The sequence below is a fragment of the Protomyctophum parallelum genome (genome assembly GCF_964188405.1).
Source record: "Protomyctophum parallelum genome assembly, chromosome: 8".
NCBI classification, from domain to species: domain Eukaryota; kingdom Metazoa; phylum Chordata; class Actinopteri; order Myctophiformes; family Myctophidae; genus Protomyctophum; species Protomyctophum parallelum.
The window spans coordinates 43,617,544-43,633,768 of NC_139703.1; the positions used below are offsets into that span (position 1 = coordinate 43,617,544).

General features: G+C 45.7%; 1 protein-coding gene across 1 annotated transcript in view; it reads left to right on the forward strand.

The window, feature by feature from the left end:
* Positions 1 to 16,225, forward strand: part of epha8 (eph receptor A8) — a gene marked incomplete at its 3' end in the record, with an annotated part of 104,352 nt that overhangs the window by 29,266 nt on the left and 58,861 nt on the right. Inside the window, exon 2 of the mRNA XM_083771588.1 lies at positions 7,402 to 7,466. Coding sequence (XP_083627714.1) covers positions 7,402 to 7,466 — 65 coding nt within the window. The remainder of the gene's footprint in view (positions 1 to 7,401; positions 7,467 to 16,225) is intronic.

The window sequence follows — 16,225 nt, forward strand, 5'->3', positions numbered from 1 at the left end:
GCTCCTGCAATCTGGCAGAGAGCGATGGACCAGGTCCTACAGGGGATTCCAGGGACCCAGTGTTACCTGGATGACATAATTATTACTGGAAAAGATGACGACGTACATCTTTCTAACCTTGAACAAGTGCTCACCAAATTACGAGAATATGGTCTCCGAGCTAATCAACAGAAATGTGAGTTTTTCAAAGAGGAAATCTCATACTGTGGACATGTTATCAACAAGGATGGCTTGCACATGTCTCAAGACAAGATAGAGGCAGTTCTTAAAGCTCCGCCCCCTGAAAATGTGTCTCAGTTACGTGCCTATCTTGGGTTGGTAAACTACTATGTACCACAAGTTTTTGCCTAATCTTTCCACGGTCCTACACCCTCTAAATGCACTGTTGCAGGCGGGAACACAATGGGAGTGGACTGACAGCTGTGAGGGAGCGTTCCAAGAGTCAAAAAGGCTCATAACTTCGGAGGAGGTGCTTACACACTTTAATCCATCTGTACCGATCCAACTGGCCTGTGATGCCTCCCCTCATGGGATCGGAGCCGTGTTGTCACACAAGTATCCAGATGGCTCTGAAAGACCAGTGGCTTTTGCCTCCAGAACACTGACTTCAGCTGAACGCAACTATGCGCAGATTGATAGGGAGGCCTAATCACTACTTGTATGGCCACAAGTTCACTCTGTTGACCGATCATAAGCCAATCTTATCGATTTTTCACCCAAGGAAGGGTGTTCCAGTGATGTCGGCGCAAAGGCTCCAGAGATGGTCGCTTTTCTTAGGAGGTCACATGTACGATATTGGCCACAAGGGGACCAAGCAGCATGGCACGCGGATGGTTTGTCACGTTTGCCGCTCCCAACTACGGAAACAACCGCAAAATTGGATTCAGCAGAGGTTTTTCATGCGACAATAGTTGAACAATTGCCTGTCACAAACAGCCTCATTGAAAGAGAAACACGCAATGACCCCGTGTTGTCAAGGGTGTATGATATCACGGTTAGGGGGTGGCCGGCGTATGACAACACACTGTATCCAGCCTTCTCTGCGAGGAAAGAGCAGCTGTCGGTGTGTCGGGGAACCCTAATGTGTGGCTCACGAGTCGTGATTCCTCCCAAGCTGCGCACCAGGGTGCTGGAGGAACTGCACAATGGGCACCTGGGTACTGTGAAGATGAAAGGCCTTGCCCGTGCATATGTGTGGTGGCCAGGAATTGATAAACAGATCGAGGATTTGAGCAAACACTGCTCTGGATGTCAAAAGGTTCAGAACGCACCACCACAAGCCCCTCTCCACCCGTGGGAGTGGCCCTCATCACCATGGCAACGAGTACATATTGACTTTGCTGGGCCATTCATGGACTCTATGTTCTTAATAGATGTTGATGCACATTCCAAATGGCCAGAGGTAATCAAAATGAAAACAACTACATCAGACAAGACCATTGCAGTTCTGAGAACCGTGTTCGCCAGGAACGGGATTCCGGAACAAATCTGTTCAGATAATGGAAGACAATTTGTCTCTGAGGAATTCCAAGGTTTTGTGAAGAGCAATGGAATCAAGCACTTTACGTCTGCTCCTTACCATCCATCCACCAATGGCTTGGCAGAAAGATTTGTGCAGACGTTCAAGAAAGCCATGAAGGCAATGGACCACGACAAACGACCACTACAACACAAGATAGATAACTTCCTTCTTGCCTATCACAATGCTGTGCATGCCACCACTAACCACACTCCGGCAATGATGTTCCTGAACAGGCGCCTGAGATCTCGTATGGATTTTCTCAAACCGGATGTGCGGCGGGATGTGGAAAACAGACAGTTCAAAGGTGTGAATACCAGGCCAGCACGAAGCTTCAGTGTGGGACAATCGGTCCTTGTGCGTGATTACCGGACCGACAAGTGGCAGCCGGGCACAATCTCTGCCATAAAGGGACCACTGATGTACAGGGTAGAAGTGGGACAGGATGTGTGGAGACGTCATGTAGACCAAATCATGGATGCTCAGGTGGAAAACTCAACACCTGACCCATGCTCACCTACAATGACAGTGGGAGCCCCGGTTGTGTGCCCAACAGCCTCGCCTACAGTGGACGTGGTTGCCTGTGCTAATGAACCTCCTGAACCTGTAGAAACACATTCCCCCGACCTCACAACCTATTCTCCCAACCAAGAACCTAATTCCCCCAAACAAACGTCTCAGGGCAGGCGTTTCCCCCAGAGGCAGAGACGACCTCCACATAAGCTTGACTTATAAGTGAAAACGTTGTATCATTTGACTGTTATGTTATGTGTGCATATTGTGTTGTTTTTGGTGTTGCACTGTGACTGTTAGGAGTACACCTTTTGTGTTGTGGTACTAGTTAATTAAGAGGGGAGGAGTGTAGTGTATTGCTTCTCCAGGGACTACTTTATGTGGCAGACCACTGCGTTGTGCTAGGTGCGCTTAGGTCCTGCGCAGCCGCATTTGTATACCTATGATTGATGTGTGTCCGCCGCATTTGTATACCTATGATTGATGTGTGTCAGTTCTACTATGACCAGTAAAGTACGATAAACCTGAGCTCCCTTCTCCGTTGTTTTATTATGTAATTAGTTGTGTTCTAGGCCACATACACAACAATCTCCCATTGGCTTAGACTAGCAGAGGATACGGCTTCATGTTGCAGCGTTCAGACTATGGGTTTATCTCCCATTGGCTTAGACTAGAGCAGCGGTTCCCAAAGTGGGGTCCGCGGACCCCTAGGGGTACGCGACGCATAGCCAGGGGGTACCCAAGCCCCCTCAAAAAAAAAAAAAAAAAAAAGAAATTGAGGGGGCTTGTGAATCATGGTGTGTGTGTGATATGAAATGTCCAGTACCTCCCCAGTGCCTCCCCAAGTGTCAGGAAACACTGCTTGTGGATGTAAATATATTGTTCTCTGTGTTTTGCGAGGATGAGGGGGTACCTGGAAAAATATCTACCCCAAAAGGGGTACCTGGTCCAAAAAAGTTTGGGAACCCCTGGACTAGAGGATACGGCTGTTGGATGTTGCAGTCGTATCCTCTAGTATCCCCCCCCCCCCCCCCCCCCCCTCTCTCTCTCATTAGCAGGCAACAGTGCAGCACTGTCTCTCTCTCTCTGTTTCTGGCACAACAGCGCCCCTACTGTTACTCATAGTCATACTGCTCATTAACGTCACATAGGTAGGTGAACCAACACATAGGTGAATACGGACATTGCTGTTCCTTGGAGTGGTTGCACCACTCCAAAAATGGCTAAACATATATATGATAGTAAGAAAGAAACTATGTTTCAGTCATTAGACCTTGATCAGGTAAATGTGGGGAGAAGAACTGAAAGAGAATCGCTGAGCCCAAAAATGGCATTCACACAGGAAAGACTGAAGACTAGTCTTTCTTTAGTCTTTATAGCAAGCATTGTAAAGACTAAAGAGCACCAGGGATATAACCCGGACTCACTTAGAGCAGTAGCTAGAGGCCATAGTGTCTAAGAGGCCTTAGATAGCATTTCTGTTGGCTTAGATAGCATTTGACACAAATGGTAAATGGTAAATGGTGCATTTATATAGCGCCTTTATCCAAGGCGCTTTACAGAGATTGTGCATTACATTCACCCATTCATACACCGTTGGCAGCGGAAACCATGCAAGGCACCAACTAGCACATCGGGAGCAATTAGGGGTTCAGTGTCTTGCTCAAGGACACTTCGACAGTAACTCTGGGGGAGCCCGGGTTCGAACTGGCAACCTTACGGTTACCATCCAGGCACTCTACCCCTGAGCCACCGCCGCCACAGACTTATATCATGTTATGTTGACAGCACTATAATTGTATTGTATATAGTCATAGTACATATGTATAGCATAGTAGTAAATATGTATAGTTTATATGTATAGTGTATGTATAGTTTCATTATATAGATATTCCACTGTTACTTTCTTAGCTTACGCATGTTTCATGATAAATGCTTTTATGTGATGTATTCCCATGCTTTTGTTCTTGCTTAAATGTAAGTCGCTCTGGATTAAGAGCGTCTGCTAAATGCCTAAATTGTAAATTGTGGAAATAAACTTAAGAAACCACCACAATTAGAGGCCATTATCAGTCCAGAGTCACAAGTTTCATTGCTCACGAAATCCCAGACCAAAACAGCTATTTTCAGCATCAGTCTGAGAGAGGAAGAGTGTGTGTGTGTGTGTGTGTGTGTGTGTGTGTGTGTGTGTGTGTGTGTGTGTGTGTGTGTGTGTGTGTGTGTGTGTGTGTGTGTGTGTGCTCGCGTGCATGCGTGCGTGCGTGCATGTGCAAGAGAGAGAGAGACAGAGCGATAGAGAGAGCAAGCGCAACTTGCAGACACGATGAATGCACTTATGTCTTACACTCTATGGAATGCACTAATTTCTGGTGAAAGAATGCCACGATACAATGACAGATGTTCAATTATTCAGAATCATAAAGGTGGTCGAATGTAGTTTCCGTAGTGAGTTTTGTGCCCATACCCGGTATATGATTTGTTGTGGATGAACTTACAGCCGGGGTCTGCAGTTTCCGCCTCTGCTGTGCTCAGCAGTCAATCAAGCAGAGAGGACACTGAGGCTGGTGCTATACTGTTGAGTATATATCTCCGTTCCTTGGTTCCAGTCTGCCTGGATGATATATTAAACTGGCATGACCAAACCTCTGTGGAATAACAGAAAACCTGAACAGCACTGACTGATGAAGTCACGCCATTGTTCAGCCAGCCATGCGTCACTGCGTCCTATGGATCCTTCCAGCGTTTCGTACATGTTCCAGACACAATACTATAGTAGCCATTGACAGTCTTGACTTTGGACTTACAGTATAATTATTATTATGTTCTTGGATCCAAAGAGCACCTGTTTTTTGATACATGCCTTCTTGAAGTAGCACTCCCTCAGCAAATCTATTGGCGGTTGCTCTCTCTATACTCTATACGAAACAGAACCTGCAGGTCTCCCTCTATATACAGTAGATAACAGAATAAACTTCATTATATTTCTCCCACCCGCAGGACAAGCAGAAGAATAGGAAAAGACAGGTACAGCAGTGTGCTAATTACTATCTGCCCTGCTAATTATTCACACAGTTTTGTCACGCTAAAAAGTGCAGACACTAGACATGGAACTAAACCCTGGCCCCTTGTATACAAGTCATATTTCAGACAGCTAGAGCAAATTAGATAAATTGCATGAACCACCTTCAAAGACAGAAGGATTTCTCATTTGAGTTTAGATTAAATGAATGCCACTGGGAACTGCTGTGAGTCTTAGAAAGGCTCTGGCATGGTGGTGATAATGCAGTGTCGCACATTTGTGCTTCCACGGATATCATTTTTTAAATAATAGCAGTATATAGCAGTGCTGCAATTCCCCTACTGTGCTGAGGAATTATTAAACCCACTCACACCAGATCCCTGCTTTCATTATGTCACTTTGCGGCCGATGAGGAGCACTCATAGGGGCGGTAATTGTGGCATCCATTTGTGACCTTGGCTAGAGCATGGGGCCAGCACATCATCAATACAAGACAGCGGGACCCTGGCACCCATAGGGAGTGAGACGGAGAGGGAGGGAGGGGGGAGAGAGAGAGCAACGTGGCAGAGGGAAGCGAGTGAGCTGCATGGCGGGGTGGAGTGAGCAGGGGTACGAGAGCAAGGATGGTGGCAGTGCCATCTGTCTGTGTGTTCTGACCCACTGCCCTCCTCAGCGGCCACATGCCCATATTAGGAGCAGCAACGTGCCAGCTAATTACGACACGTGAGAGAGAGGATCGAGGTGGTGGCTGTCTGCAGGGTGTGTGTGTGTGTGTGTGTGTGTGTGTGTGTGTGTGATTGGGTTAAAAAGCAACTGTTAGGGTCTGCAGTCTGCACTGGGACTATGAGGAGAGCCAAACTGAGAGGAATGGGAGGAAATGGAGATGACAGACCGAGATGGGGAAAGAGGAGTGAGATGGAGGCATAGCAAGAGGGAGAGAGGGAGAGAGAGAGAGAGAGAGAGAGAGAGAGCAACGTGTGGTGGGATGAGGAGAGGTGTGAAGTGTTTTGATAAACTCATTCTAATGTATAGAACATCGGCCGTCTTGACAGGCAAGCCTAGGGCAAGCGTCAGCCCCCCTCCCACCACCACCCATCTCCCCGATAAATGTTGAAGATGAGAGAGAGGGTTGCAAAACATGCACCTGAACCCCACGCTCCAACACACGCTCGACTAGGGGATATAGACTTCCACCAGAGGGGAGAATTACTGGTTCAGCCGGTGATAAACAGCTCCTTCACCCTCCGTTTCGTCTGAATATCACCCTATCTGCTACAGGCTCAGTTGTGTCCGTTTCGTCTGAATATCACCCTATCTGCTACAGGCTCAGTTGTGTCTGTTTACTGCTAAATCCATACCCATGTATTTTTTTATTTTCTTACCCCATTAAGACCGGGCATATACATTGTTAATAACAATGTATATGCCCGGTACAATTTGTTATATACCTTTAAAGCCCAGAAAGGATCTGTGTCATTTTTTTTGATGTTTACATAGCAACAGGACCTTTCTTTAATTATTTGAATAAAAAAGGTGTTTTTAACATCGGCCTCAGGTCTAAAAGGGTCAAACAACAGACATGGCAAGACTTCTCAGTATGGTGAAAACGGTATAGCCTACTTGTCTTACAGTATATACATAATAGTATACTGTATATACTGTGTGTGTGTGTGTGTGTGTGTGTGTGTGTGTGTGTGTGTGTGTGTGTGTGTGTGTGTGTGTGTGTGTGTGTGTGTGTGTGTGTGTGTGTGTGTGTGTGTGTGCGTGCGTGCGTGCGTGTGTGTGTGTGTGTGCGTGCGTGTGCGTGTGTGTGTGTGTGTGTGTGTGTGTGTGTGTGTGTGTGTGTGTGTGTACATGCATGTGCATGTGTGCGTGGCATGCATGCGTGTTTGTGGAAGCTTATTCAGGAAATTATTATTTTTTTAGTTAGGTTTTTGTCAAAGCACTTTTTAATACTCATTGGTTCAATATTTTTTAAACCAACACAGTTTAAACCCCCCCCCCCCCCCCCAATTTTTTTTTTTGTGTATTGAACTGAGGTCCTGGCTTCCAGGGCCCGGAGGGTGAACTGGGTCAAGGTGACACACACTGTGACACGCAGCTTGGAATTGCCGGGACGACCGTCTCGCCTCATCTGTCACACCTGTCACACAGGTGTGCGCCTGTGACTCTGTCAGGTGTCACTGCACAACAGAGGACAGTGAGAGGGGACAATGATAAAGGACAACGGTGTGGCGCGCGGGGCGTGAGAGAGGGGGGGGGGGGGGTGGGTCGGGGATGTGGGCCACGGCAACGAATATTAAAACAATAATTGCAGTTTATCACATGCAGTTGTTTTCTTCCTTTGCAGTGAATCTGCTGGACACGACGACAATCACGGGAGACTGGGGATGGCTAACGTATCCATCACACGGGGTAAGAGCTTTCATACTAGTAGCAACAATACATTATTTGGAAAGGATTATACTTTAGCCATTTAGCCCGGAATGAGCAAGAGCAAGTGAAGAATAGGCTTTGTTTCTAGATTAGGAAAATACTGTATAAGAGAAGCCGTTAATATGAAGTACACGGCTAGACAATATACAAACCATGAAACATCATGCAAGGGGAATTGTAAGTATACCAGAATAGGGACAGCCAGGGACTCAGAAGAGCTAGGGGTAGAATGAGTTTTGTAATTACTGGCCAAAGCCAAATCAAGATGAGGGCATATTACATGAAGTGAGTATACATAATGAGGGTCTATATAGTTAGAGTTCTGATTCACAGAGGCAGGAACCTCCGACGTATCTGCATAGAACCCAGCTGATTCCATTAGATCCCTTCCTCGTTCCCCGTCTCTCCAGGCATGTTAGAGATGTTCCAGTTGAGCGGTGGTGTGTGCTTATTAAGTGGGCCATGGTCATGACAGTGACACTACAGGCTAATTAGATGCTGTCGAGTGCACAAGACTGCTACGTGCAAGCCCACATTATTCCAGCATCAGCTCCCTCTGCACTGTCAATCCCACACACGCACACACACACACACACGTGCGCGCACACGCACACACACACACACACACACACACACACACGCACGCACGCACGCACACATGCACGCACGCACACATGCACGCACGCACGCACGCACGCAGCCACGCACGCACACACTTTGGCATGGCGCGAAAATGTAAGGGGAGCGAGCTCTGTGCCTCTGGCTCTTGGAGAGGAGGAGAGCGGAGGGGAGTTGCGCTGCCAGAGGAGAGGAGGAAGATGAAAGAGTTGGAGCGGGGTGAGGGAGAGGGCAAGTCGTCTCTGGATTAGCATATTGTAATGCCATGATGATGGCGCATGGGCCGATGAATTAGGGACAGCCACGGTGATCCTAAATGTCGCGTTGTTTGTCACAGCGTTCCCAACTCCCCCTGACACGCTATAGCGCCGGGACATATTATTTTTCTTCTTCTTTTTTACTCTGAAATGAGAAGGAAGGAGTTGGGTGGGATTCCAATTTTTTGGAGGGGGATGGAAAACGACCCGCTCTGCTGTTTGAACAGCATGGCGAGAACCATGTATGTGTAATTCCTGTTGATCAATTTAATATTTCTGTAGATTTGACAGAAACTGAAAATTATTGATTAGAAGCCCTCATTTCACGAGGGCTTGGTCAAAATAACATAATATTTTGTCATACCTCAATGAGAGAATTAATCTGAGCAGCTGTATATGAAATAAATCAAATTTAAAGGCTGCAGCATTGGGGTATTATAGCTACATGTTCACCATGATGAATGAAAGAGACTTTATTAAAGTCAAAGAATCCATACAGCGACGATGGGGCAGAGAGAGGGACCCAGCCGCTATATAGTGTGAAAGGGGCTTTCTATATTATTTATACGCTGTGTGTGTGTGTGTGTGTGTGTGTGTGTGTGTGTGTGTGTGTGTGTGTGTGTGTGTGTGTGTGTGCGCACGACTGTGCATGCGTGCATGCGGGAGATGTGATGACAATATTCAGGCCTCACGGGATCTTTGATAAATGGATGTTATGACAGTTGCTTCGTCTTTCTCACTCCTTTTTTCACACACATACACACACACACACACACACACACACCCACGTACCACAGGTACCTTTTTTGCGGTCATTTTGACAGTTTGCAGTGTTGTGTGAATTTGCCGTGGCAGCAACATCAGTTTTTCAGCGCCCGTGGTACTCCGGGCGTTAGAAGCTGTTTCATTGTCTTGGGTCAGAGAAGGGGATATCGATGGAGGGAATTATAAAAAATACAGTATATACTGTCTGGTCTGCCTGTTGACCCTTATCTCACACTGAAACATTGATATCTCCAGCTCTATATACTGTATAGTGAAACTTGTAGCTTCACACGAATCAGGATTCACTTGACTTTCAAGAATGTCCAGTTGACGTTCCACTTCCACCCTAACGACAATGTTAGAGGCTTATCTGCTATTTCAGGTGGAGGTCTTGTTAGAGAGAAAGAGAGAGAGAGAGAGAGAGAGAGAGAGAGAGAGAGAGAGAGAGAGAGAGAGAGAGAGAGAGAGAGAAAGAGGGAGAGAGAGAGAGAGAGAGAGAGAGAGAGAGAGAGAGAGAGAGGGAGAGGGCAGAAATGTCACCGTGAGCCAGAGTGAGAGATAGAGAGGTTGCCCACAGGGAATACAAGGGGAATAAGTGTCAGGTCCAAGCTATAGGAAGATGGATTAAAGTTGTCAACACACAGCTGCCTGAATGTGATTTCATGGGCGAACTTGGAAAGAGAGACAGAGTGAGAGGTGGTAGGTATCTACCATACGAGTGTGAGAGGTATTTATATGTGTTCGCTCTCTTCCAATTGCACTTAGATACTTTGGCAATGCTGTTGATGTATGTCTGGTTAGAGAGATAGGGATAGAATTAGATTCAGACACATACAGTATAGGTGTATATACCAGTGAAGAATATGCAGGAACCCAGCAGAGAGCTGGAGTGATGGAAGAAGACATACCGGTGTAGATACGTACGGAGGAACAGACATGTTTTAAAAAATGTACAGCTGGATAGATTAAACTTAATTAAATAGCATAAGAACGTCAGCTCACAGTTTAGTTCAGCGTGCGTGTGTATGTGTGTGCGTGTGTGTGTGCATGTGTGCGTGCGTCTGTGTGTGTGCAGGGGCCACCATTAAGCCCCCTCTGCTCTCCTGCTGTATGTGCGCGTGTGCGTGCCAGTCTCGTTTAGATGACATCATGACAGATCACGTCTGCTACTCAAGGGGCATCTTTCCGTCCAATTTATTCAGGCGATGGTTAGGGCGCCCGTAGGCTGTCCCTGGAGCATATCACTCTCTCTCTCTCTGCCTTTCTCTGCCTCTCTCTCGCCGTCCCTCCCTCTCTCTGTCTATCTCTCTCTATCTCAGAGACAGCAGGACCTGTCAGTTAGGCCAGGAAGACTTCATTATCTCCCAGTCCGATCCATGTTGGCCATGACGGGTTCATCCACCGGCCACCTCACAATCAATACCGCTGACATTACACTGCAGAATGTGTGTGTGTGTGTGTGTGTGTGTGTGTGTGTGTGTGTGTGTGTGTGTGTGTGTGTGTGTGTGTGTGTGTGTGACCATGGAAGCCATGACGTGGGGCCATTATCAACTCCCTAACTGTCTTTTTCTTTTATGCGCTCTCTCTGTCACACACATGTCACACATGCACGCACGCGCGCACACACACACACACACACACACACACACACACACACACACACACACACACACACACACACACACACACACACACACACACACACACACACACACACACACACAGGGTTCTGACTTACGGATGGTCTCCAGGGGTGGGGGTTTCTTTGTGGAGTGTGCAGTGTAGTCCAAGGACCCAAGATTTAATCTACAGGTGCCTGTGAATGTGCACGTGTGTGTGTGTGTGTGTGTGTGAGACGTGTGTGTGTGTGTGTGTGTGCGTGAGGAGGGGGGGGGGGGGTTATGTGTAAGTATGTGTAAGTAAAACTGGTGGTTACTGCCAGTCATGGACACGTCCATCCTGTCTCCTGGATGTGCTCTTCTGCCAAGCCTATACACATGCATGCCATCCCAGACAGCATTGCCACCATGTGCACTACTTACTGTACACTGAGTCAGTGGCATTGAGTTACGTCCATCACACATTTTCCTTCTGATGAAATCACAGCGATGTCCTTCTCCTCGCATGCCATCTAACTCTCCCGCCAAACCGCCAGCCATGGTGGATCGTACTAGACCGGGGAACATCCCAGTGACACACACGTATTACAACAGCGCAGCTCCTACGAGGCCGACGATGGCTGTGTAGAATTATACGAGGATGTTGCAGCACTATGATGAATAACTCATCAAGTAGGGAGGGTGACTAATAGGAGAGTAGAGTGGTGATACTTGATGAACAACAGCCTCTGTGTGACAACAGGTTTTGTTGTTCATAAAACTGCACAGTAAGTGCGCACTAGTCCCCAGAGAGCATATACTGCAGGCCCAACGAGCCACGCCAAGGAGAGGTTGAAGGACCTGTGTGGAATATAGGCCATACACTGCAAAATACTGAGTTTTACACTGACGATTTTACTGTATAAGTTTAAACTAAACTAAAGTCATCTCAATACTGCAGTTCAGGGACCATAGCTGCACCACCATCAGTCACTCTCCTGATTTTATTGAGGTGTCAGTCCAACCTGAATTCTCTTTTAGTATCAATGTTGTCGTCCTGTTCCTTGTGGAGAAGCTGAGTGGCACGCATTAGAGATTGTTTTTAATGCACTGGTGTCAATGCAAATCCAGATTCTGGTGAACACAGTCCCAAAATGCCTGCACCTTCTTCTCACACAGCCCAAATATATGGCAGTGATTGGCACTCCAACACCCACACTGTCTCCAGCAATATTGCTGCTCTCCCATTTGTTTGCTTTTGATTTTTGGTGTAATAAAAAAACGTATCAAATTCTTCCACCCAAATTCCCTCCAACTCTTAGAGCTTGTTGAATAATGTTGTGTTTTACGGGGTCCAACTTTTTACCGAAAATAAACAAAACTACTCCGCTAATTTTGGTGAAAGTCTATTCTCCAGGCTGGGAAGCGTCTCAGGTCCCCAGCTTCTCTCTAAAATGCACTATTTTCCTCATGAAATAAAATTAATCCAACCGGATCGGCGCAGGCACAACACGGAAATGCCGTAGTAGAAGAAGTTACAGTACTCTGTTATATTACTTTATTAAAATGGCACAAAGTGCATTTTAGAGAGAAGCTGGGGACCTGAGACGCTTCCCAGCCTGGAGAATTAGCACTGGACCAGGGTTATGTAGAGTCCAGTCTGCATTACCTTTCATTTCCCCATGTGTCCGATAAAAAGATGACAGCCAACAATGCCTAACTCCGACATCATTCGACCCGCAGGCTGCGCTCAAGAAATAACGAGTCGGTGTGAGTGTGACACGCAACCCTTTTCAGTGGTGGAGAATGCTGGATTTAAACAGCACCACGGAGCAGATCGCAGTGTGTTCCTCCTCTAACCTTCCTCTAACCTTTTAGCTGCTTAGAATGTTTAAACTGATTTTATCCTTATTTTTCTTTTACATTTTTCTGCCTGTAGCACTTTGAGATTTGCTTCAAATGCAAAGTGCGTTATAAATAAAATGTATTATTATTATTATTATTATTGTTGTGTGTTGCCTGCGATGTATGAGAACATGAAGGCAAGAGTTACTGAAGGGCTGAGCCATGTAGAAATTGCTTTAAAGGGACATTTCACCTTTTTTGCAAAAACTATTATGATAATGACGTTTAGAATATTTAGAACACTTTCCTGGGGGTCTTTATGTGTGTAATGTGTGGTTTTAGATATTTTAGATTTTAGCAGTGAGTCCAATGTCTCTGATGTCATGGACACTGGGCTCGCTTACTTCCTGGACTACAATTCCCATAATGCTTTGGTGCACTGCTCCTCCTTGTGGATAGGGGGAGGGCTGGCTTACTGAGACAACATGTAGTCCAGGAGGTAAGTGAGCCCAGTGTCCATGACATCAGACACTGGGCTCACTGCTAAAATCTAAAATCACATATGACACACACAAAGGCCCTCGGGAAAGTGTTCTAAATTTTCTAAATGTCATTAACATTTATTGTTTTGCAAAAAGGGTGAAGTGTCCCTTTAAATAGAAAAGTCTGCTCTGCAGTGCGCAGATCTCCGGCAGGCCGGGTTGCCTACCCAGGATGTAAAACATTGGAAGGCACTCAAATGGTGCATTTATATAGCGCTTTTATCCAAGGCGCTTTACATAGATTGTGCATTTCATTCACCCATTCACACACACATTCATACACCGATTTCGGCGGAAGCCATGCAAGGTACCAACCAGCACATCGGGAGCAATTTGGGGTTCAGTGTCTTGCCCAAGGACACTTCGACATGTAGACAGGAGGAGCCGGGATTCGAACCGCCGACCCATGGATCATTGGACGACCTGCTCTACCTCTTGAGCCACAGTCGCCCCACTCAAGGCTATCACAGCCAATCTTAACTTTTCAAAGAATATTAACACATCTTCCTATAAAGAATCTGAAAATGTCAATGACATTTATGTGGTGGTTAAACTTTTCTACATTCTCATTTATTTATAGTTATTATTCAAATCAAAATGACTTATTGAGAGTTTTTCTTCACAAATCAAGACTCAATAGCCGCAATGAATAATGATATAAGCATCAGTGCTGTAAAAAAACAATATTTTTAAAATCTAAAATCTAATCGTGACCTTAAAGGTATCTTCAGTGATTTCACTTAATTCAAATATCACTTTTCTTTTTTTGTGATAATCCTCCCTACTATAGAGTGTGCCATATAAGGAGGTCCTCCCTGTCCCCAGTACACCCCTGGGGTCAAAAAAAGCATAGGTTTAGTTTTTGGCTAGAGGGCCCATCCTTCATCCAATCAGGATAGAGAGGTGCCTTCCTCCAATCACGATCAAGCGGAGGCGGGCCTTCGTGTGCGTGCTCGTGGCCTGTTGCGCGTCCCCCCAAGAGCGTGTGCTTGTGCAAGAATGTCCATGACGAAAACCACATTCACCACAGGCCGGTACGGTGATGAATTCTCACCAATAGACACCATGAAAAACTATTTATTTGACTTTCTTTTCATTTGTCTGTCTGTTGTGCAGACCACATGTTGTAATGTAGAAATATCACCTAGGAAGAGGTAGCAATTGATGGTCTGCATTTCTACTGGTCTATATAGCCTTTATCCAAAGCATAATTACACCATCTCCCCCACTGATCCTGGACCAATGCAATTAGTACTCCCTTTTTGTAAAGGTTATTGCTGTCAAAGTTACCACACACGCGCACGCACCCGCACGCACGCCCGCCCGCCCGCCCACACACACACACACACACACACACACACACACACACACACACACACACACACACACACACACACACACACACACACACACACACACACACACACACACACACAGAGAGAGAGAGAGACTGAGTTATTAAGTCTGACTGGCTGATAGTATTTGAGGCAGAAAGGTGTTGAGCGGCTGAGCCTGATATTTCTACTGACTTAATAGTCAGTAACACCTGCTACATCACAATACATCACATACTGTAGTTCCCTGCATTAAACTTGCCACCACCAAAATGGCCTCTATTTTGAGGCCGGTAAACTGGCCTCAAACCTGATACATTTATCTAATCTAATCTAAGATTTATCTAATCTCCAATCAATACTGATATTCCCTATATTGTGAGCCAACACAATCATAGTGGATTGCATTCCATCCTCACTTAGATGTTGGCAATAGGCCCAGGCGGTGGCGTAACCGTCTGGGCACCCGACTGGTGATCCAGTCGCAGTGTGCCGCGGCTTCGACTCCCGAGCCCGACACGGCCTTTACGGCATGTCATCCCCCCCATCTCTCTCCCGTTTCCTGTCAGCCTACTGTCTGTCCCTTATAAAACCAATAAAAGGCGTAAGCCGCAAAAAATATATATATCTTAGATGTTGGCAATATTCCGGTGACATCTGTGCAAGTTTGACTAAAGACATAATACGTACATATCTATACCTGCCAAAATATACATTATGACTCTTCCCTGTTCCCTTGGATAACCACGTGTAGACTGTGTAAGAAGTAAACCAAACAGAAAATTGCAATTATAAAATGAAATCAAAGTTTCTTGTGGAGGAGTTTTCCATTTTCTCTGTACCGGCATTGTCAAACGTGAACCTATCGATCTTGCTGCTGATGCACACACACTACTGTCCTCAGACTATAGGCCACAGTACAATAAAAAGTACCTAAAGTACAAAACATAGCCATCATCCTTTGACTATTTCTCTATCTTCATGGAACTCTCTATCCCCATCCCCTATGTCTTTCTCTCTACCCCTCTCTCTGCTTTCTCAGTCTTGCTTTCTCTCCTGCTCTGCCATACTCACTGTCTGTACATTATAGACTCAAAGTAATCCTCCATCGAACACACTAATCTGAAATGAGATCTTCCACAGAAGACAGAGTTCTTTTCTTTCCTCTCTTGTCTTTTAACTCTTTTGCTCCGTGTATGCAGTGGTGGCAGGATGTTATAGTGACTGTGTGGGTTGAATGCTGGGGCAGTTGAGGAATCACACACACTATGCAAAGGAGTAACAGTAATGACAACAGTGCAAATGTAGTTACAGTATTGTGGCAATTAATGAATGCAATATTTCAGGTGAGCTGATGGACTAGAAGTGATTCACAAATTAGAGGTTTGGGCCGTCTACAGTCTGGACCGTTATGCAGCCCTCACACCTACGTTGCACCACCGATACTGAGCCATTGCTTTTTACAGGACCAGAATCCATTGTTACCTTTCAGAACACTTGCTATACACTTGAGCAGTCACGTTCAGAAATGCTTAATTAATCAATTAATGATGAACTCATATTAATTAATAATGTGATCATGAATTTATCATAAAAGCATATTTAATTCCTGGTCCCTTGTGATGTTTTCAGCTTCAGAGGAAACTCATTTAAAAGAAAAACTATATAATGTACCATATTATTTATCCTTCTTGAAATGAAGATCTATAGACAAAAGAAATCACAGCTTTGTAGTTCAAAAGGAAATGCTTAATTACTGGGAAAAAATTAAACAAAAAC